General features: G+C 30.8%; 1 protein-coding gene across 1 annotated transcript; it reads right to left on the bottom strand.

Annotated features, from left to right (window-relative positions):
• Positions 1-415: 415 nt before the first annotated feature.
• Positions 416-24,069, bottom strand: LOC118192922 (tubulin-specific chaperone C-like). The gene is made up of 2 exons (XM_085824945.1): positions 23,832-24,069; positions 416-5,535 (listed from the first exon to the last, which is right to left on the bottom strand). Exon 2 carries the CDS (start codon positions 5,437-5,439, stop codon positions 4,402-4,404), a length of 1,038 nt encoding a protein of 345 aa, XP_085681071.1. The 5' UTR covers positions 5,440-5,535; positions 23,832-24,069; the 3' UTR covers positions 416-4,401.
• Positions 24,070-24,117: the final 48 nt, after the last annotated feature.

Raw genomic sequence — 24,117 nt, 5'->3', positions numbered from 1 at the left:
TTTAGAGTCTAAATAAAGTTTGTGCTTAATTTATTTACACGTTTTAACTATTTTGTTGATTTAAATATAAAAAGATTACACAATATGCAATGTGAATTTCTTAAGAAGCTAGTAAATTAATTAGATGAACTAATCTGGAAATATTTAATCTTTAAATATTAATATGAAAAACAATTACGTTTTTGTGCAAACCTAATGTTCTTTATTTACTTCATAAATATTACTTATGCCCTGTTTTTCCCACTGAAATCAAAAACTTGTGACAAAACATAAATGCAAAAAATTAATAATAATATTTAGCATCAATAAAAATACTAAACTGAATTCTAATAAGTTGTGTATTCTGTTTTAACTTTGTTTAATTTTCAGTATAAAAAAAACACCTATGATTATGTGTTTCACTTCTACATAAAAATAAAAACTAATTTCAGGTTTATTTTAATTGAAACAAATACATCGTGCTTATGAAAATAAAACATATTTACATATTGTCTCATCTCAGACATGAAATGGATGCCAAACAGCAGCAATTATGCAGGGCTGTGAAGTCGGTAGGGAAAATGATCGACTCCGACTCCCTCATCTATATATGTAAACATATATGCATGGGTTACAGCTTATTTTTTTAATATAAAAGAAGTAATCGATGCTACAGAAAAAAATTGATGGCATAGCAAATTATTTATATTAATTAGCATTTATTATGAAATGGAAAAGCTGGCATTAGTTATTTCTAAGAAACAGTATAGCTTCGGCAAGTTCTTTGTTGGATGCCCATAGATCCGATTTGATAAACTTCAGAGCTGAGAAGAGTCTTTCCACATTAACTTGAGTTCAAGAAGAGCTGTTACCGTTAGGGCTACTTCTTTTAACTTTTCAGGATAGATTTTTTATAAGTTTTAAAAGACATGTTTTGCAAGCACAATTATATTTCTCTATTTCTTCAAAGGCCGTGTAGAAATCTTGTTTGTATTTTTTCATTTTTATATCGAAAGGCTCTTTGTTCTTTATTTTCATTCGCTTTGCCTTAGCCTCTTCAATATTATCCAAAAATATTTCTCAAAATCTAATTCATCACTGGAAGAGGATGATAGAGACTCAATTGCAATGTCTGCAGTTTGACTGTCCTGATTCGAATTCTCCAGTTCTTCTGAGAATAATTTCATTCTTAATGAAAGTTCATAGATGACTTTCTTTGCCTTTTTAATTTGTTCGTCATTCAAAAAAATTCGGTGTTTCGGATCTACATATATTGAACCCAGCAAGATCTCATTGTCTAGCAACTAGTTTCTCTTTTCTTCATTGAAGACATGATTCCTTCTGCAATAAACCCTCCATTTCAGAAAGAACAAACTTCACATTCTTCCATTCTCGCCTCCTGCCAATTCTTCAGATTGCAGCTTTTTTATGGCTATATACAATGTAGAAAGAAGAGTTTCCAATTCTGCAAGATCATTCCAGTCTTTCTGTTAGTGAAACAGTAGGGTTATCTACATCTTCTAAAAAGTTCTTAATTCTAACAACCCCTTCATCAAAGATGTACTTCCTTATAGCGTTGCTTGATCAATAATTGCTCCTTTTCCTGCTCGCTTCCTAAAAATGGCATCAATTTTAGGAGTTCTTGCTGCTATTGCTGCTTACCTAAATTTACCGGTGAGATTTGTAACTAAATGAATTAGTTTAACTGCTAATGGCAAATATCACATCCATCCTTATATTTATTTATTAATATGTCAATAAAATAGGAAATAACTATTTACTAATGTATACAATCTGTAAATAAAAATAATAACTCAGCTTGTCATTCATTTTTTCAATTCATTTTAACTTCATTTCAAATTCAAACTCCAACAAAAACTGGAATCAGAGTCGACCTGTCTTTAGTGACTCCAACTCCTTTTACCTCAAAATCTGCCTGACTCCACAGTCCTGCAATTATGGATAAGCATCCTGTTAGAACACACTCGCAACATCTCTGCTTTTATTTGATGTAACTCCAATTGATTCTTGAAAAGCCATCTTTTGTTTTCATGAACAAGGATATAAGTTAACTGTTAATACTACACTTTTCCCTTGCATTTTGAAAAAATAAATAAATTTGGAACCTGCCTTCTACAGACCAGCAAGCAGTAGATTATTTTCAAAGTTATGAATTCTAACAGGAAAAAAGTGTGATTTAACAGACATGATATAGCCAACAAAGAGTAACTGATAAGAAAAATTACCTGCACAAAGTATGTACTCTTAGTGTTGTAAAAGTTTCTGGTAAAATTGGAAAGCCTCACAAAATACTAGCTATCCTCGACTTTCACACAATTCACTCTTTAACACATTTTTTAAAAGAGCTTTCTTGATATTGCAAAAACTGTGATTTAAAACTGAAGCCAGTGTTAGTTAGTTAGCAGAAAGAATAGAAACCAAGTAGAAAATCCCAAGGCATTCAAAGAGAAAGATACAGAATTTCTTCCAGTCATTCAGAAATCAATTAAAAAGTATTGTATGTGTGATTATGACAAAGCCTCGAGGGTTATCTGCCTAAGGGGAGGGATGTCTTCGTGGAAGACTTTCTAAGGGAAACTGGCTCGTATACACGTTACACATGGGAAAAACCACGAAAACGTCCATGCAGCCAGCCCGTTCGCGGGATTCGAACCTCGGACCAAACTACCAGTGTTCAGCGACTTTACCGCTCGGCCGCTGGTGGGCCTCAAATCAATTAAAAAGTCTTGGCTCCTTACAGATTGGTTCCTTTTTCATTCCGTGCCAGCAATTAGGCAATACTGTAAAGATAAAAATTTATAATTTAAAGCATTAAACAATGCTCCAGGACATCCAAAAATCTGCAGAATTTATACCTGGAAATCATACCTATGTTTCTTCCTCCTAATACTACCTGCCATGGATACGAGCCAGTTTCCCTTAAAAAGACCTCCACTGGGCATCCCTCCCTTTCCATGTAGTGCCTAAGAGCAGAGCACGTAATAAGCAAAAAAAAAAAAAAAACTACCTGCCTCATACTGCTCATGAATCGAACAGTGATACCCACATTTAAACAACATTATATGAGAACAATAATGAACCAGACCATCAAAGCTGTCCTATATCAAGAGATTTTTGGAAGAATTACAAGATATGGAACACAATAAATACCACTGGAGAATTCTGGGTTGAAATAAAAGTCATCAATGAAAGGTTCCTGGAAATGAAGAGCGTTTTTATAAATGACAAAAATATCTCAGGTTATCCTAATGAATGAACTAAAACATAAGCAATGAAGATTTAATGAGTTGATCGAATCTTTTGCAGTACCTCATTCAAATTAATACTTAATCGATCAAAAAGAGTTCAATGAAATAGATAATGAAAGTGAAATATTTTAAAATAGAATTTTTTATTTTTTTTTAATCTCTCTATTTTTAAAGATTCAAAATTCGTACACATTTTCAGGAACAAATTATGAGCGAAAGTCGAGGGCTGCCTGCCGTAGAAAATGACAAAAGCTTTACATAGTGCAAAAATAAAGCAGGTTGAAAACTGATTGTTTATTAAATAAAGAGCCATCAGTTCCTTCAGAATTCTGCACAAATTAGAACCAGAACTTAAATAGAATTCCCGTGAACTTTCACTGCTGATGGGATAATACGTTAAGTAACAAAAATAATTCCATTGCTTAGTGTTCTCAAAAAAGCTTGCTTTACGGAGGGAAAAAAAAAACATTTGTATTGACATGATAATCTTTATTAAAATAAAAAATGATAAAAGCCGAGTACAATTTCTCTAATTTACTTTACAGTAAGATATTTTCTGCTGGCCATTTGGCTTACAGGAAATAAACAATCCAGTTATTTGATTTTTGGAATATCCAAAGGGCTTGTGGTCCCAATTATTCTATATATTTGGAGTTTTACAGTACTTGAAAATCAGAAAGTTTGTGCTTTAAATAAAAAATGAACTACTTGATTTATTTGGGCTGAGTACTTAAGATAAAAATCAAAGTAGTTAATTAAAAAGATCTAATCTAATCAATATCTTAAAAATAACATAGATTGTGCACATGAGTTCATTCAAAGAAATAAAAAGTTCTTTTTACCAAATTAATTATTAAATATTAATCTCACATTTTAATTCAAGAATATTAACTTTTTTATAAATTTAAGACACCTAACTTCAACAAGGCAAAACTAAACTAGCCATACTAAAAGTTTAAAACTTCTTTCTAGCTTACTTTGCACTTTCATATTTAATTTTTTGTGATTAAGTAATATTATTACAATTCCATATTTTTAACAGCTTAAAAAACAAATGTTAACAATAAGCAAGTAAAAGCATTTTTAAGTACAGTAGAAAACATTAAAAAAAATTATCACATTAGTAAATAAAAATTGCTATTAAATTACAAAATCAGCTCCATTTATGATATTTTTCTTTATCTAAAAGAGACCAGTTAGGAGATGGAGTACCAATAACTAGCCAATTAAAGTCATCTATTGAATCCCAATTATTATTTTCTTTATCAATACCAGCAGTAATAAAGTCAACATCTTGGCCATCATATGTCCAGTTGTACGGTGCAAATTGCAAGTCTTTGCAATCTTCAATGATGGTTCGGCTTGTAACATGCAAGTAGAAATCACAATTTGTGCAACTATGTACCCTTAATTGCTGGCATGCAAATACAAATGTACACTGTCTACAATTTTCTATAAACACAGATGTTGAAACAGGACCTGCAAAAACACGGCAGTCAGATAAGCCACTTATAAATATTGTGCTAGGTGCACCATATAAATGAATAGTACAGTCTTGCAAATGATGGAGACCTACATCTTGTTTTTCTATTTCATGCCGGAATTTTACCAAGTTTTGCTGTGATAAGTCCTTGAAACCACATTTACAAAGCTTGATCATTGAGATTGGATCAGCCGTATTATTCAGACTAATCTTTTCCTGGCAAGGAGGTTTAATACCATTCTGTAATTTCCTTTTACTCTTGAAAGCAAATTTCTTCTTTGGAATTAAATTGTACTGAACTACATGTATGTCTTCTTGCAGCATTTTCAAACTTTCTTGTGCCTTCTTTATATCATATGTGGGTAAAAATAAAGTAGAATCAGACAAAAACTTTTGCAATTCTTGAAAATCCCTTACAATGCCATCGAAATACGACGTAAGACTATTTTTATCAATATTAGGAGCATTGTAAAGTTTAGCCTCAATCTGCTGCTTCAATTGACTAAATGTACTATTGAAATAATCCGTCTGTTCATAAACAGATGTTCTGTTATCTTTTTCACATTTTTTCCTTTCCATTTCAGCAAGTCTTGCTTCTGAACGCTGAACAAGTTTATCAACCATTTCTTTCTTCTCTGCAGCACAGTCCTGCATGATAACTTCAAAGCTTTTTTGATCCTTCATTGCTGCTGGAACACTATTACACATTTTAAAAATACAGAAATGATTCTCAGTTTATACTTTGAACATCTTCATAAAACACTCCATACAGAATAGAGCATACTTCAATATCCACTGAAGAACCTACAAAAAAGGAATTTCATACATTTAATTTGATAAATTTTACACTATAATTTCATTATATGCTACAGAAAACAAATTTTAATAATTTTAATTCAAAATAAAGTGAATTCAAATTTTGATAATCTGAATTCAAAATATACTACGCTGAATTTATGTGGCATATACAGAGAAATAAATTCACTTGAAAAATGTAAAATGACTGGTCATCAGAAACTTATTTCAATAAATTAGAGAAAAATAAAAATTTTAAAATTGAACATTCATGAAAGGTTACTAATGTTATGCATTTTGCATTACAATTTAGAAGCTTTTAAGTTAAATCCATCAATTTTAATTTACAGAAACAAATCTTTCCAACTTTTTTTTACAAAATTACTTACTTTATAGGAAAAAAAAATGTTATATCCGGATTCTACCAAAATATCTCATCAAATAACCATGATTTTCAGATGTAGGAAATATTCATGAGAGAAATTCATGAAAAGATGTTGAGACAAATATAATGAAACAAATACCATTACTTAGGTCTCATTTTAGAGCTTGATTTATATAACATTAAATCACGTTTCTTTTAATCATATGATCTAGATCAGTGACCTCAAACTGGCAGGTAGCAAGTACATTTTCCATAAATTAATTATTATTATTATTATTATGACAACAACTCAAAGAAAGTTTTTCAGTTTTAATGATTTGGTGTTCAATTTGATATTATTACCACTGAAAATAAAGGTGAGTAATGCCCCAGAAAATTTTTAAATGGAATTAATTTACACTGTTGTATAAATTTTATTCAAAGATTTGAAGATACAGATTTGATAATTTTTTTACACTTATCAAAAGATCAATACCCTCAGTTAACAATTTTTGGAATACAAATATTTGCTTTATTGTGGTGTACATTCATATGTTAACAGCTTTTTTTCTCTCCATTTAAAAATTAGCAAGTCTAAAAAGAACCAAACTGAACATCTACAATTCATAAAGATAGTTTCTAATAATTTTTCTCTAAGGCTATAAATTTTATCAAAATTGAAATGCCACAAGATGTAGAAAAAATATTGAAGAAATTTATACATATTTACATAGATACATGCAATTTTTCTCTATGCACCAAAGAAAAAATTAATAAATAAAAGACGGAGAATAGGTTGTCATTATTTATTAGTAAGTTTTGTCATATTTATAAAGTTCTTCGTAATATTTTTATTTATCTAAACAGTTATTTACTGATTTATTCAACATATTAGAATTACTTGAAATAAAGTCAAACTGAAAATTTAATATTCAGTTGTCAATAAGTTTGAATTATCAAATGTAACCATCAGAAATTTCTTGCAATTTACCTTTAAATTTCAAGCAGGAAATAAATATATATTGGAATTTTTTCCTTTGCATCATCATTATTATTATGTGTGTTTTAATAAATATTTAGTAAAATTTTATATTTAGTTCTGTTGAAAAATCTTGTTTTGTGGAAAAAAAAAAGGAAGGGAGTGGCTCGTCAGTTTTTTAGATCATACATTCAGCCCACATACAATATAAAGCTTACTTATGCTCCACTATGTTAATACAAATTCTGAAAATTCCTTTAGTTCTAGAACAAATCATTCCATATAATTCTATGAAGAAATCATAATTATTCAGTAAAAATTATTAACAGTTTGACAGTCTAATCTATTAATATATTGAGTTATTCATTACCAGCTGCCCGTTATAAAAATCTTATGTATTATTTCAGACAATCTGAACAGGAAACAAAAACAATGAAGTAGAACCTTGAATCACAAACGCCTCTTATAAACAAATAGTATTTCAGGTGACAGATAGTATCTCAAGTTCTGAACACACAAGTCAGTAACAAATGACTTTCAAAGGCATTTTGAGGTAAACTCTGACACAAAATTAAGACTTCTACAAATTGAGACTTCTGAAAACAAAATTTGAATATTCCCTATTGTCAATGTCTGGCAACAAATTACTCATGACCTTATCACATACACCAATGATTGCCATTTTTAAGTACATTTACTTTAATATTTGGTACTCATTCCCCGAAAGTCTACAGATAATTCAAAAATGGTAGTTCAGTCACTGAAACTAAAATATATTATTTGATAACATATTTAATTATTAATTCTTTATTAATGCACTTTTAGAGTGTAATAATAATCTGTACCAGAAAATTTCTATATATAAAATAATAAATTGTAAATTGCTCATTTATGATATTAAAGACTAAAGGTACAATCTGCCAATTACCACGATTATCATAAAGCTAGTTTTGCAGTCTTGTTTTCCCAATTAATGCTATTCCTGTTCATGCAGTATTTATACGTACAAATCAATGTACTTCTTGTATGTACAAATCAATGTACTTCTTGTATGTACAAATCAATGACAGTCTGCCATTTCCACAATATTCTTTGTCATGAGATGTTATAATAAATCATTTAGCAACTGGAATACTCTTCAGTGAACACATACTTGATTTAATATTCATTTTTAATGTTACGTTTTTAATTTACGAGAACAAAATCGAATAATATAAATAACTTTATAAAATGGTAAAAAAAAGGAGTAATTAAATGCTACCAAATATTTTTAAAACTGCTATCTTTAGAAGCTGATCAAACCATTTTGCTTGGTTTGAAATTTATGCTGACAATGGGAGAACTTCCAATGAAATTAATGCTGCTCATTTCTCAACAAACACACTGCCCAGGATTCTAAAGTAATTATAATTAGTTCAGAAACAACAAGGATAGTTACTTTGATGAAGTGCTCCTTCCTTCTATAGATATGCAAAATTACAATTTTCAGGTAAACTGGTATCTCAGAAAAGCCTTTCATGAATGTTAACCTTCAAGCACAGAGGTGGGGTCTGTATGATCGCACCAATATTTCAGAACTGCGAAAATGTTTATAAGTTATATAGTTATTCTTTTCCTTTTCGGTACTTTCAAGTTGAAATAAAATATAGCTATTCTTAAATTTTTATTAAACTCTATCCATTAGTTTTTTTTAAATAATTTTTTTAATTGAGCCGCGGTCATATAGACCTCACCTCTGTGTTCATGTTAATTTTCTCTCGCATGAGGGGGGGATAGCTTTATCACTACTTGAGTATCGAACTTGTAAAAGAACTTAACTCTAGAGGTTTGACAAATGTCGGTACTATGAAAAAAAAAAAAAAAAAAAAAAAAAAAAAAGAAGGGAGAAATACGAAATGAATTTTTTCCATATAAACAAAAAGTGAAGGATCTTCCCTTTATGCGTTCACAGATAGAATGACTCTCGTTTTATATGTGCCTCAAAAATTAAAAAGTGCTATTCTCATTTCTTTAATGCATCATTCAAAATCAGATGACCTTGAAATTGGGAAACCAGAAATAATAACATTTAATAATTTGACTAAAGGATGTGTAGATGTACTGGATGAAAAATGTTCTAAACATTCTACAAGTCGAAGAACAAGGCGATGGCCAATGGCCATATTCCTTAGGTTACTTGATGTATGTGTAATTAATGCACATCAATGGAAAAAAATCAATTTTTTGATGATCAGAATTAGTGAAACCACATATTGAACGGAGGCTTCAAAACCCAACTGTAAACTGAGAAATAAAAATGTGCATTCAGGGAGTGATAGGAGTTTCCAGCGGAATCTATTCTAGCCAAGATGTAACTGATACCCTTAAAAAGTGTAAAATATGCTTTCTTTGTCTCCCTAGACCAAGAAGAAAAACTACCTATCTCTGTTTCAGCTGCAAGAATCCAATATGTAATGCATGTGCCAAGAGAATTTGCTAAAAATTGTGTTGAAAATGCTTAAAATAATGTGCTGCAGTTTTTTAATATTCTTTATATATTATACTTCTTTTGCATTATTTTATCTAATCCAGATTCTATAGATGGAAAATTTATTAAATAGTTTAGTTTGTACACATTTGCAAGTAAGTAGTGTTTTATGTTTTTTGCATATGATTTAAACACTAATTCTTAATCCACCAATTTTAGTTATAAAAAGAATTAATTTCTTCAATATAACAAAGTGTATTAATGCTTATATAATAACAATAGTACATGATTTTTAAATTTTATATTTTTAAAATGCATAAAATAGAGCATGGTCTGAGAGACCCCTCCTCTGTGTTTACATAACAGAAAATGAACCTCTGTACTTAAGGGTTAAGAATTGATGACTCTCGCCACTCGGCGGCACTCCTAGCATCCCGTCTCTAAAGTTATTCAATAACATTAGTTTTACAAGAACGAAAATGTTAAGCCTAACAATACTAATAATTATGCTTGTAACTATTGCATTACAGTACAAAGTCTTTAATCCAGACGTCCATAATCCAGACCTCAAAGCTACAAACTTTCTCTGCATGGCATAGTGCTTACGCATAATACCTTTATGCATGCGCATATATGCATTTAATGTATAATGGACGGTACAAGCTAGGCTAAAATTATCTATTTCAGTTAATGTTGTAGATTGCGTTATTCTTTAATCTAATTGGATCCGGCTTATTATTTTTTGCAGACTGTTAAGAGTAATTTTATAAAAAGTAAGCTTGAACTTTCGATTATGTCAAAAAGAGTTTCCGATTCTGGAGCTGCCAAAGAATCTACAAAGTGAAAGCATGTTTCAATGTCATCAAACAAAAAGTGGAATTGCTGCAAAAAGTGGATAAAGGGATGAAGAGAGTGACAGAGAGGTTAGTGAAAACAAAAAAATTTCGATTGACAAGTTAGTTGGTATTCTCGGCACAGCAATTACAGGACTTGAACAGCGGAACTTTGTAACTGAACAAGAAATTATGTTTGTCGATAGAATTAAAGAGAAAGTATTAGCACATAAAACGAAGCAACTTAAACAACTTACCTTGAAAGAAATGTTTAATAAAGTAAACAAATAAATATTAAGCTTTTTTTTTTTTGTACATTTTGATACCCTTTAGATCATAATTGCTCTTTATTTTATAAATTACGGTTTCATATTTTTAATTTTATAATTTCTGCATGCCATCTTACAGATTTAAATTGATGATCAGATTTCATCCGGAAAAACCCCTAATCCAGAGTCACCAAACTCCCGACGAGTCTGGATTAAAGACTTTGTATTGTATATGTAAATAAATTTATGTCTGTTAATTACAAGCGGAATTATCACTTACTTCTGAATTTAATGCTCATACAGAAATCTAATGAATGGTAATGTAAATAGTTGCCACAATGAGCAAGTTAGACTCAAAGAGCTCCCGTGCTCTATCTTTACTGATCTCTGGAAACAATTTAGGAATGCTGAAAGCATTTAGAGAATGAACAATGACAGCATATTCATATTTGGAATTTCCACAATCCAGTGAATTCTGATCTTCAGAAAAGAAGCATATGACAGTAGTGTAAAAAGTTTAGGACTAACAAATTACTCCAGGAAATAGGCTCTTTCTAGGTTCCATACAGATTTTTAAAGGATTAGCCAAATGCCATTTGGAGAGTAATAAGAGAATAATTTGATAAATTTAGTTACAGTAATGATATGGTTTCATTTATATCAGGCCATAGTCAGTAAACAGTAATTAAATATAGTTGTTATTAGAAATAGGATGAGATTTAAAGTTAAAAAGAATAAAAATTAGTTATAAATTAAGGGTAAGGCCTGAACCTGCAAACTCAGGCATTAGGAGAAAGATGTTAACTTATGCACTTTACTGCTACAAAGTCGATATTGCATGATTATATTCAGGTTAAGCATTAAGTTAAAGAATGGTGAAAGGCTTGACCACACAACCACGGTTTATTTGCACAGCTCTTAGATAATGCATATTTAATTTAAGAAGTTTGAGGATTTGGAGGAATTTTTCTTAGCTAAATATACCACCTATTTCTTCCATAATATGTATACGTAAGATAAGGCTAGATTTACTGGTATTAGGTGACAAGTTATATCTAAGTGTATCAGCAAATGTCTTTTACAGATTCATGTGAATGATTTAAACGGTTAGTGGTAGCTAACTGTGAAATCATATTTCTTTCTAAGATATTTTTCACATTACTGAGGTTGCTCTCAATAGAAGTATTAATTCTCCTAAGAGGAATACATGACTTAAAAACTAAACAATGAAGAAATTAAAATTTGCTTTATTGATGTGAGGATGTCTTGCAGATATTTGCATATCGTATGCAAATATCTGCAAGACACTACATACAAATATGTCAACAAATTACTATGTAAGAAAATTTATCAATAAATGTATGATTAGAAAACTTTTACAATTACTTTGTTGATCAGTGATTTATAAACAATGTTTTAATGATGCAGATATGGAACAATGGAAGAATACATGCAACAAACATTATTGTCAAAAGGACAAAATTGATTAAATCTTTGAAAAATTATACTTTATGAAATGTTTTTGGTACTTTACCGTTTCGCCAAGCAGATTTTGTTGGCGACAGCATACAGTATACACATAAAAAATTTTAACAAATGTTAGTTCTAAGAATTTTTTATTTTGAAGGCATAATCATTTTAATATGGTTTAAAATTTTGTAAAAAGCCAATAAATAAAGACAATTTGTAAAAAGAGATTAATTTAAGAATTTACTATGCTTTCATGGTTTAACAGCCTGATTCGCCGGTTCGTATCACGTGACCCCAAGTGATCTCATCTCACGTAAACTATGCTACAAAAATCTAATTCTCTCAGTAATTATCTAAATTAATTTCAAATTAAATCTTAATTTGGAATACAAGTTTAAATACAAAAATTATTTCAATTCGTACAAATAGCTTACTCGGAAATTATGTAAAACCACAGTGCTTTACTTCGCTGGTGCTTTCTCATTATGAATTTAACCCTTGACTTTACCTTTTCTACATTTTCGCCTCCGGGTGAGCGGCGTGATTGCATCCTAATTGACTTAATTACTGCGAATGGTCTTAGGGCATAAAATTTAACTATCTTGTAAAATTTCTATGTAATTGTATGCCAGTATTGAAAGCGTAAAAGGTTACCAGCGAAGATATTCCATTTGGCATCAGTTCTAGCATTATTGGCGACTTTATCGTTTGCGCTGGCAAAACGGAAAAGTACCATGATTTTTTCAATGACTGATGATAGAAAGGTTAAAAAAAAAAAAAAAAAAAAAAAGCAAAAAGGAAAATATAATGTAATAATTAATAAAAATCTTTTGCAGTTAGAGTTGACTTTAGGGTACACCTTGTATTATCACAAAATTGTTGTTTCATTTATTGCCAAGTTGTTGTTTTATTTATGACAATCTGAGCAGTTGAATGCAATGGAAACCCTATTATGACGTAATTAGTTGCGGTGAATTTGAATAATGGCGAAAAATTTGGAAAGTGTGTGTCGGATTTTGGGTAAGGGCTTGTGTGCGATGGATTAGTACGTTATTTTGTGATTTACTTGGTAAACTGGCTGAATGTGGTCAGATTAATTTGAAGTTTCTGTAGGATTTGGAACGAAAGGAAAAAGGCATTAATTTACTTGTGTGTAAATAAAGGTTTACTTAGTAGCCATTATTAAGTGTCCTGTTTGGAGGAAGGAAATGCGTATGGTCGAACACTGGATATTTTCAAACAGAGGATATTCTTTATTCTTATTTTTGTGAATTTATGTGGCAACATCAGTATACAGATTCTAGTTCAGATAATTTTAGGAAGTGTTTGGAGGCTGTTAAGGAATTTTGTTTGACTGAAGATGCGTAAATAAGGAAGTGGATATTTCCTTCATGTAGTGCTAAGATGAATTTCCTTTTTTATATTATTCATTGCTTGATTTAAAATGTAGTTTATTCAGATTATATATATATTTTCTGTTGACTGCTCCTTTGACTTTTTAAGTGAATATAGTTTAATGTGTATATGGATAAAGGGAGTGCGCAAAGCCTAGTTAGTGCAATTCTCTGTTTTTTTAAGTGAAAAATAGGTTGACATGTACATGGATAAAGTCAAAAGAGTGCGCAATGCCATTTTTGTGCAATTCTGGGATGTTTTTTTAAGTGAAAATAGGTCGATGTGTACATGGATACCGAGTTTGTGCAATTCTTTGTCTTGTTATTTTGGCTTTGTGTAGCAGCGGTTTTTGGCCTACGCAAGCCAAAATAAGTCAAAGAATTCCACAAACTCAGTATTCATATACTGCCAAAAATTGGCACGTTTCGCCAAGGGGTACCCTAAAATATACCTCTACCCATTTTGCTAAGCAAACCAATGAAAACCTTATCAATTTCTATTTGTATATTTGATGACATTCCTAGTATTTGATTGTTTTTTTGGCTTTGCGTACCGGCGATTTTTGCAGCAAAAATCACCAATACACAAAGCCAAAATAGGATACACATCAAACTATTTTCACTTAAAAAAAAAAAAAAAAAAACAGAGAACTACACAAACTGGGCATTGCGCACTGCCTCGACTTTGTACATGTACACATTGATTTGGTTTCACTTGAAAACAACTTTGATACATAATACATAACCTGCAATATCTTTCTGCATTTCCTCTGTACTAAAAATGCATTTCAGTTAATGTATAATTATTAAATATTTAACAGTAAAAAGTATGGATATTCGAATATTTTTAAGAAATTCTTCACAAGCTTACGATGAAATCATAAACAGGTAGAAACAAATTTTATTGATATGTAATCCAAAGAGCTTTGAAAATTATTATGTAATACGAAATAGAAATTTTAAAATTAAACACAAAATACTTATGGTATGAGGATTTATCTAAATTTAAATACCCTCTGTAGCAAAATATGACGATTCCCTTCCAAGTTTCAAGGTCCCAGAAATGTTTAATAATTTAGAGTTAAGCTTATTGACACTAACGTATATTTGAAGATGAGTACTCGCACTCTGTCGCACGGATTCTAAAAGTAGTACGCATAATAAATACTTTTTTAGGAAACAAGTATAAAGTTTCTTCATAATTAGTAAAAATAAAATTGTATGAAATAAGTTTTGCATACTTCGTAGAGAAATGCGCAACACTTCATTTAATGAAAATAGGTTTGTTGTACCTTAGGCAGATCAGAAAGAATCAGTTAGGAAAAGTGAATATATTTTAGGAGCATTAATGTTTATCTGTTTTACTTGCGTCTTAGAAAGCTATTCATGTCTCAGAAATTAATGGCCTCAGATTTCCAGTCTTTATATTGCTTATAAATTAAGCAGTATCAATTTTTTATCTTAATCATTAATTTATTAATGACAAAAATATAATGTATGGGAACATATATTAACGGAAGCTATTTATGTCTTAGAAAAGATATGCAGTGATGCCGAAATGAAAGAAAATAATGTACAAAGGGATTTTATGAGTGAAAATGACATCATTTACTGTTAAATGTGTTAATTAAATTTTTAATTTGCAAAAATTATTGAAATATTGCAATAATGGGGTAGAATTCTTTTCTGAAATATTCCATTCATTTGTGTAGTGAAAATAGCAATGTAATCCGCGTTCTTTCAGATGTTGAAATGCAACTTAAAACTATTAGGGCAACGCTGCCATTGATATGTTTAATATTTTCAGTAATTAATTTATCGAAATTTATGAAGTAGTATGTACTTTTAGTTGTGTAATGCCATTTTTATTATCATTCTTATACTATTATTGATGATTTTACGTACTGAATGCTGTGGAAAGTATATTAAAAGCAAAAGTAAAGTAAAATTTAATTTCAAATAACGATTCAAATGAAGGGAGATTAATATATTACTTTCAAAACAAATTTATTGTCTTCATAATTATCTTTTATAGTTAAGTGTGAAATTTGGTAGATAAGTAATTTACAGGTTAAGAAACACCATAGCTCTTCTCTTTCCTAAAGCAAATCAAGTAAATCCTCAAACGAGTTCTGTGCCTTCAGATTTAATTCTAGATTAGGGATTTTAAAGAATTCCTATGATGCATTTTATCTGCAATTTGAGAATATTTTGAAAATTTTGATATGAAAAATTGGATAAATATTTATTTTCTCATTATTTAAAGTAAAAATATTCATCCATTTCATTTCCTACCTCTATGAGTGAAGAAGTAATGAATTTCAATAAATTGAATGAAAAAATTTCATAAAATTTACGCCGGAAATTAACTGAAATATTTGGCCGCTTAATGTTTGAGCATCTGTGTGTTCATAACATGTCGTAAAACTTCCCCCCTTTTTTTCGGACCTTGAATTCATTAAAAGATCCCTAAGCCAAACGGGAAATCTCTCCTTTCCAAATGTGGTGCCATAAATTCTTTGCGTTTCCTGGACTAGAACGGCATTTCGACATGTGGGTGGGCAAAGTCCTTCCATGCCACAACTGCTCAACTTACATCAATGATTTTGTGTCCTTAAGAAAGAAAAGCATATACTCTGGAGTTAGCAATTGATACTTACGAATGATCCCAGCTCCAGTTTAGTGTAAAGAAACAGAGAAAAAAATCGATCCGCCTTTAATTTTGCCATTTTGTAATGTCAATCGTGCTTCTAAATCCAAAATGTTTCTGTCCCTTACCTTGCCTCTTGGTGCTCCTGCACAGGTTGCAAGTACCATCGTTTTTTACATTGTGAGAACTATAAATTCAAACATGCAGATTCTTCCTTATTTAATTTCTTTAAAAATAATACAGGTGAAATTATTTGGTGGCAACAATTTGAAAAGTGATATGCCGTTTATAGCGAACTAACGCAATACATGTTATATTAAATTGTAAGAATCATTCACATTAATAAATTCAATTTTAAATTGAATATTAGGACAATTCAAGTCCAAAATTCAATTTTCTTGCGTTTAATGGTAAAGCTAGTAAGAGATTCAATATATGAACATAATTAAACACTACGGAATGACATATTATGAAAATTACGAACTGCAAATAATATACCACAATTTCTCTTAACTTGCAAAGTTCATTCCAACGTACCAGAATCCTGTCTAGTTACTTCTTTGATTTATACTTAGAAAATATATCTACTGATTATTCCATTATAATACGAATTATACAGAAACAAATTAATATATAAAATAAGTACTTTATAATAAATAGTTATGATTAATTTCCACTTCCACCGCTTTTTGATTTGGAATTGCAAAAGGAGAAACTTTTCCTTTAGGAGTCGCCTTTAATAATTTTCAGGTTTGAGACTAAGGTATACAAAGGAACTTTTCCTATTTTTCTCTCACTGCTATCCCTAAACTGGAGTATGTCATGAAGTTACTATTTCATAGTCGAATGCTGGAATTTTAACTTTTGCAAACACTTGAATTTAGCTGTTTCAGGTGCTTCCAAGGTGCGTCATACAGAGAATTGCATCACTGCACCATATAGGTAGGGGCCCTTAAAAACTTAAAAGAAAACGAATTCTATTATTTACATATACTTAAAGATTCTAAAGTTAAAAGTAAATTGGAGTCAAATCAAGGCTATTCCTCAACTATATTAATATTAACAATCGTGTAAAAGGGGTTTAACACAAAATCAAAACACATCAAAATTAAAATAAGAATTTATAGTAATACAAATTCTAAAAATAAAAATGAAAAGCAAAATGGAAAAAATACAAGATAAAAAATATAAAAATAATAATTAATCTTCTTTTATTGAAATTCTAATTCCGAACTCATCAAGGGAAAATGAATTAAAGCTTCTATATGTATGTAATGAAACCTGTCTTTTAAGTTTAAACATGTAAATATAATTCAGCAGGACATTTAAGGGCCCCTAAGCCTTCGGGCCCCTATGCGAAGGCATTCCTTGCATACCCTTATTTACGCCACTGGTATTATGGCAAAGTTGTTCTTTGATTTATCGCCAAGTTGTTGTTTCATTTATGGTAGCCTGAGTAGTTGAATGTTATGGAAACCCTATTGTGACGTAATCGGGTGCATGATTCTGGGAAGTTTTGAATCACAGGATGTTTTGTAAGCGTTTTTGTGGTGTGTGTTGGTTTGATTCTTTAGACTGTAGAATGGCCAAATGTAGTAAGATTAATTTGAATTTTCTGCACCACTTGGAGCGAAAGGGTAAAAGAGCTTTAATTGACTGGTGTGTAAAAGAAAGTTTACTTAGTAGCCGTTATAAGTGTCCTGTATGTAGGAAGGATATGTGTCTAGTCAAGTGTAAAAACCGTTTAGATCAGTGTTTCCCAACCTTTTTTGTGCTATGCCCCACCTAATCCTCTCTAAAAGTTTTAAGCTCCCCCTAGCATATACATAATTTTTAATATTTAAAAATTGAAATTTTCACAAAAGAAACTTGAATGATAGCTTTTAGGAAGAAATGACTACGAAATTTTGTGAGCAAACACAGTAAGTGAACTTTCAAAATACGGAGAATTAAAAAAATAACTCATTTTAGTGAAAGTTTCTTATTTTAAGTATTAGTAAATTTTATTATTTAAATTTAACGAGCTCCTTGCTCTTGATACTTGCTGCAAAACAATTTTATGTCAGATTCTAATTTAGATAACTTGGGTCTCAAGTCTCCTGGTTTCATTACATCCAACCGATTTCTCTCTCTCTCTCTCTCTTTTTTTTTTTTTTTTTTTTTTTTTTTTTAGCAGCAAATAATTTATGGCATTAATCTGCATTCAGCAAAATATGAAGATGGAAACGGTAACAATATTTCTCTTGCAAATTTTGTTGCATTTGGATATCCAATTCTGGTTTCCTCACAAAGCTATGTCATCTCTCCTTTTATATTAAATAAAGTTTTAATTGGCTCATTATTTTGCATTTCTGCAAGTTCTTCTTTTTACTGCATATTTGAAATATCAGCCAAATCCACTAGCATTGGCTGCATCCTCCAAGTTGGAAAATCAATTTGTTTTAAATTACAAAATCTTTTAAATCAGCCGATAAAATTTTCAGAAGATCGACAATAACAAGTATAGCGGTAGTAATGTCACATTTTTGGAACCAATGAGACTTTTCAAAATTTTTGTGTTAAATAGTATATGCCTGACATAATTCAACAAAGATAATGAAACCAAATATCTTCCTTTTGCATCATAAGTTTTATTTGCTCCTTGAAGTTTTTTATTTAATATATTTAATTTTTCAAAGATATCGGCTAAATAACTCACAATTGCCTTGTCATCATCCGTTAACGGATTTTTCATTTCAGGTGTTTGTCGCTTAAAAAATAACTAAGAGTATCAAATAGTTCCATAAATCTTTCCAAGCAGTTACCTTTCGACAGCTTTCTTACTTCAGTGTGAAGTACAAGTCTCATATAGTCTTTATTTTGTTCTTCATAAAATAACTTGAAAAGACGTTCACATTTGGCCCTAGCTTTAATGGCATTAATACACTTTATAACTGAATTTAGTACTTCATTTAGAACAGGCGAATTATTTTTAGCTACCAGGTTTTCTCTATGAATAACACAGTGCAAAAGAAGCATTTCTGGATTTTCATCTTTTATCAATTTTAAGCAACCCTTTTTCTTATTCCGTGCTTTATTTTATTTTTCAACCATCGTATTAGGAGCACCATCTGCAGAACAAGATGTATTATATTTCTTATTGGCATATTTTTTATATCTAAGTAATTTTTTAGCTTACTATAAATATCTTTGGAGGAAGTGGTGCTTTCTAATGATTTACAGAACATTTCTTCGGCAAAATCCCCTTTATGAATATATCTTATACAAGTAACAAGTACGGCTTCACTGTCTCTCAAAGTTTGGTTCATCAATTTGCGCCGAAAATTTTCTTGTTTTCAGCTTTTCAACGAGTTGTATTTCAATATCCTCACTCATTTAATCTTTCTTATGCAAACAGTACTGTTATTTAGTGGCATAGCTTTAATATCTTTGTCATCTTTTTCTAGAACAGTTTTAAATGCTGATATTGATGGTTTGATTAAATTCTCCCCTATAGTAGGGTTTTTCCCAGATCAAGCGATGAGTAATGAAATTTAATAAATAGCCTCAAGAGCACGATTAACAGTTGCATTATGAGCAGTAAATAGACACTTTAATATTACTCTTTTTTCAAAAATTTTCCTTAAAGTGTGAAAACAATTCAAATCTGAATTAATATCAGCATTATGTTTCGCCTTCAAATGTACCTCAAGATGACCTAGTTTCATTGATTTGTTGGTCAAGCATTATTGGCATAAAAGGACAAAAGTTGACCGTTTATGGACTGGGTATGAAACCAAATTTTAAATATGCCTCCGAATACCGACGAACGTTTTTTCTTGCTTGCACCCCTCATTTTACTAAGGGCTGAAAGAAATAAATATACGATCAATATAAACAAAGCTGAAAGCAACTACTGTTGCCATTCAAGGAAAGAATAATATACCGGTTTCCATTCCTACAGTAAAAAATGAAATAAATTTGTTGGCTGAAATGTGCGAGAAACGTCTGGAAAGCATAATGTGTCAGTTATTTAAATGCCTTTAATAGCATTTAAATGCCCATGTCTACAGCGAGAATTCTTTATAAAATATTTAAAATGTGCCGCAATTTTAAAACTTTTTTACGTATACATCACTTACATTTATCTTTATTTTGGGCAATAAAAAATGAAATTTCGAAAAATTTTGACTTCATGAAAAAACATATTTAGAACGTCCTTTGTCCCCTTAAACTCTGGACGAGTCCATTTTCGAATTGCCCCCCTTAATAGTCGCATAGCCCCCTTGTGGGGCGTGGGCCCCACGTTGGATGGATTTGAATGGGTTTGTAGGAAGAAAGGTTTAGATGGTCACTATGTGAAGCGTTTGATCGATCAGAAAAGAATACCTGGTTTGAAAAAAGTCATTTGAGTATGATTGATATTTTGATTTTTACGTGGCTCTGGGTGTACAAAGCAAACTCGAAAATCATGGTAAGTGAATATTTGCTTTTGGTAGTGCTTAAATGTATAACATGTTTTTCCTTTTTTATGTTATTTTATTGTTAGGTTTAAAATTTATTTTATTGAGACTATATATTTTTTGTTTGCCTATATTTTAGAATTTGGTGTTCCTTTGAGTTTTTAAGTGAAAATATATCGATGTGTACATGGACAAAGTAAAGGAAGTGCGCAATGCAAGTTTGTGCAATTCTGGGATTTTTTTTTAAAGCGAAAATAGGTCGACGTGTACATGTATAAAGTTAAAAGAGTGCGCACTGCCACTTTTGTGCAATTCGGGGATTTTTTTTTAAGTGAAACTAGGTCAACATGTACATGGATAAAGTCAAAGGGGTGCGCAATTCCATTTTTGTGCAATTCGGGGATTTTTTTTAAGTGAAAATAAGTCGATGCGTACATGGATACCGAGTTCGTGCAATTGTTTGTCTTTATTTTGGCTTTGTGTAGCGGCGATGTTTGGCGCAAAAATCGCCGCTTTGCAAGCCAAAATAACGAGTCAAAGAATTGAACAAAATCGGTATCCATGTACCGCCAAAAATCGCCAGGTTTTGCCAAAGGGTGCACTAAACTATACTTTTACCAAAACAACAACTTGGCGATAAATGAAACAGCAACTTCGTGATAATACAAAGGGTACCCTTCAGGTCTAAACCTTTACACACCATTCAATTAATGCTTTTTTCCCCTTTCATTCCAAATCATACAGAAACATCAAATTAATCTTACCACATTCAGCCATTTTACTGTGTAAACTTTTCCTATTATTCAAATACACTACAATCACATGACCAATTACATCATAATAGGGTTTCCATAACATTCAACTACTTGGGTTATCAGAAACGAAACAACTTGGCGATAAATGAAACAAGAACTTCATGATAATCTAAGGGGCACCCTTCAATATACCTTAACCCTAAAACAGCTATTTCAATTAGGCAAAATTGCATTAATTCTTCCTCTACTAGAATGGACTGAAATTACATTTTTCAAAAACAGAAGTCATCATTTAATATGATATACTAGTACATAAAATGCTGAATTATATGCATCCACGGTGATTAGGATTTAGTTCAAGAAGCATCTAGGAGGAATACAGTACATCAAGACGATTTGGAGTCCCATAGCAATGCAGGGTCAGAAATGCAAACTTGACGAGATAAGGGGCTATAAGGCGCTGTCACATGAAAACTGTCAACAGACTGCCCCAGTGTATTAGGATGAAAAATATTAATACATCATAATCACAAATTAATATTTAAAGACCATAAACTTAAAATAAATCCTGAGTTTCCTGATAGTGAAGTCTTGTAACGTGCCAAAAGTTTCATAATGTTACAAAAATTTATTACAGTCAAAAGTCGTTAATCCGGACTCGTCGGGACTTCGGCGATTCCGGAATATCGATTTTTCCGGATTATAGATCATCAGTTTAAATCTGGTAAAATGGCATGAAGAAATTATAAAATTAAAAATATGAAACCGTAATTTACGAAATAAAGAACAATTATGATCTAAAGTGTATCAAAATTTACAAAAAAAAAAAAAAAAAAAAAAAAAGCTTAATATTTATTTGTTTACTTTATTAAACATTTCTTTCAATGTAAGTTGTTTAAGTTGCTTCGTTTTTTATGTGATAATACATTGTCTTTAATTCTATAAACATACATAATTTCTTGTTCAGTTACAAAGTTCCGCTGTTCAAGTCCTATAATTGCTGTGTCGAGAATACCAACTAATTTGTCAATCGAATTTTTTCGTTTTCAATAACCTCTGTCACTTTCTTCGCTATCGGAAGCGAATTATAATGACGAGGAATTTCATTTAAATCATATCAAAGACGGAGTATATCGAAATGAAATACTACATTTAGTAAGCAATACTACATTTAGTAAGCAATTATAAGCCAAATAAAATAAAAACATCTGCCCTGAAGATAAGGATAGTGCTGACAGATCAACTTCCAATTCATTGCACGCCCGCCGCGGCGTTAAAGATAAACAAACGTTAAAGTTTAGATAAACAAAGGATATGCCTTTATCCATTTTTTACAGCAATTCCACTTTTTGTTTAATGGACTCCGAAACATACTTTCGCTTTGTAGATCCGTTACATATTAGTAAATATAAATCGGAAATTCTATTTGACATAATCGAAAGTTCAAGCTTACTTTTATGAAATTGCTCTAACAGTCTGCAAAAAATAATAAGCCGGATCCAATTCGAAGATTAAGGAACAACGCAATCTGCAACATTAACTGAAATAGATAATTAGAGCTTAGCTTATACCGTCCGTTATACATTAAACGTGCATTCGTAAACGTATTTTGCGCACGCACACACGCAAATTCGCAGCAGTAAAGGTCTTATGCACATGCGTCAACGCGACGCATGCGCAGAAAGTTTGTAGCTTTGAGGTCCGGATTATAGATCATTCCGGATTATGGGTGTCCGAATTAACGACTTTTGACTGTATCAGGAAAGTCATGACTTGCTTTACACTCATGGTCTTTAAATATCAATTTGCAATCACAATGTATTCATGCTTTCCATCCTAATAGCTTTGCGGGTGGCTGTCAATGGTTTTCCTGCAACAGCTTCTAACGACCCCCATAGTTGCATTTTTGACCCTGCATTGCTATGGGATTCCAAGTCACCTAGATGTACTCTATCCCTCCTTAACGTTTGTTCCCCTAGTTTTCAGTTACCCTGTAGAGTGAATTGCAATATTACTAATTGCATATGAAAAAGAATGGCAATTGGATTGTCAACCACATTTCTATGAAACAAGTTGCTTGTACACTTCAGTATACATATTTTTGGAAAGATTTCTTGTTTACATAGGTTTGAATGTATTTAACTTTAACATTACAATCAGAATTTTAAGGAAAATTCCCCCTCAATCTGCATTTAAAACCCCGTTACGCCACAGGTATGAACAATCTAAAAATTAATGCAATAAACAAAAAGTCACAAATACGAATGTTTTTTTAATGTAAAAAATGTAGATTATTTTTTTCACTTTTACCAAAGAAAAATACAAGATTATATAACATATAAAGCAATTTTTATTTAAACTGTAGTGCACAATATACTTTTTTACTGCTCTTCAGTATTTTAAAATTCATTATATGACATAATCAATTAAAAGCATGTTTAGGTAAAAATCAACAGAGAAGCATTGCCGGAACATAATACGATTATTAGTTCCACATGATAAGATAATTTAAGAGCAACCTTTCATATAAATTTGAGTAACTTTAAAAAGTATACGAAATTATTATAAACATGTGCGGCGGATGTCAAACTAATTGATAAAATCTGTCAAGATCCGCAACATGTTTAACTTAAAACAATTTTCTAGAAATGAAGATAGATAATTGCTAATATATCCACTTACTTTCTGTATTACGTAAGTAATACTCCACTTACTGCAGTAAATTACAATAATCAGCGCAATGATCAGCAGAAATTTTGAATATGGTCATGTATTAAAAGGCGTGGTCATTAGTAGGTAGATATGAAGTTATCACTCTGATGTATATTTTAGAACGGATTTTACTCGCCAATGAGCATTTTCACCTTACATGGCAGTGTATTAAAAATAAAAACAGCATTTGTATAAATACACATAAATGATAGTTTAATATTCACATTTGGCAAAATTTACCTGCCTTTTCCAGATA

The sequence above is a fragment of the Stegodyphus dumicola genome, chromosome 10 (genome assembly GCF_044657685.1).
Source record: "Stegodyphus dumicola isolate Sdum_Otavi_A_Nest chromosome 10, ASM4465768v1".
NCBI classification, from domain to species: domain Eukaryota; kingdom Metazoa; phylum Arthropoda; class Arachnida; order Araneae; family Eresidae; genus Stegodyphus; species Stegodyphus dumicola.
The sequence above is the reverse complement of the archived record's forward strand: the minus strand, read 5'-3'. Positions and strand labels throughout refer to the sequence as shown.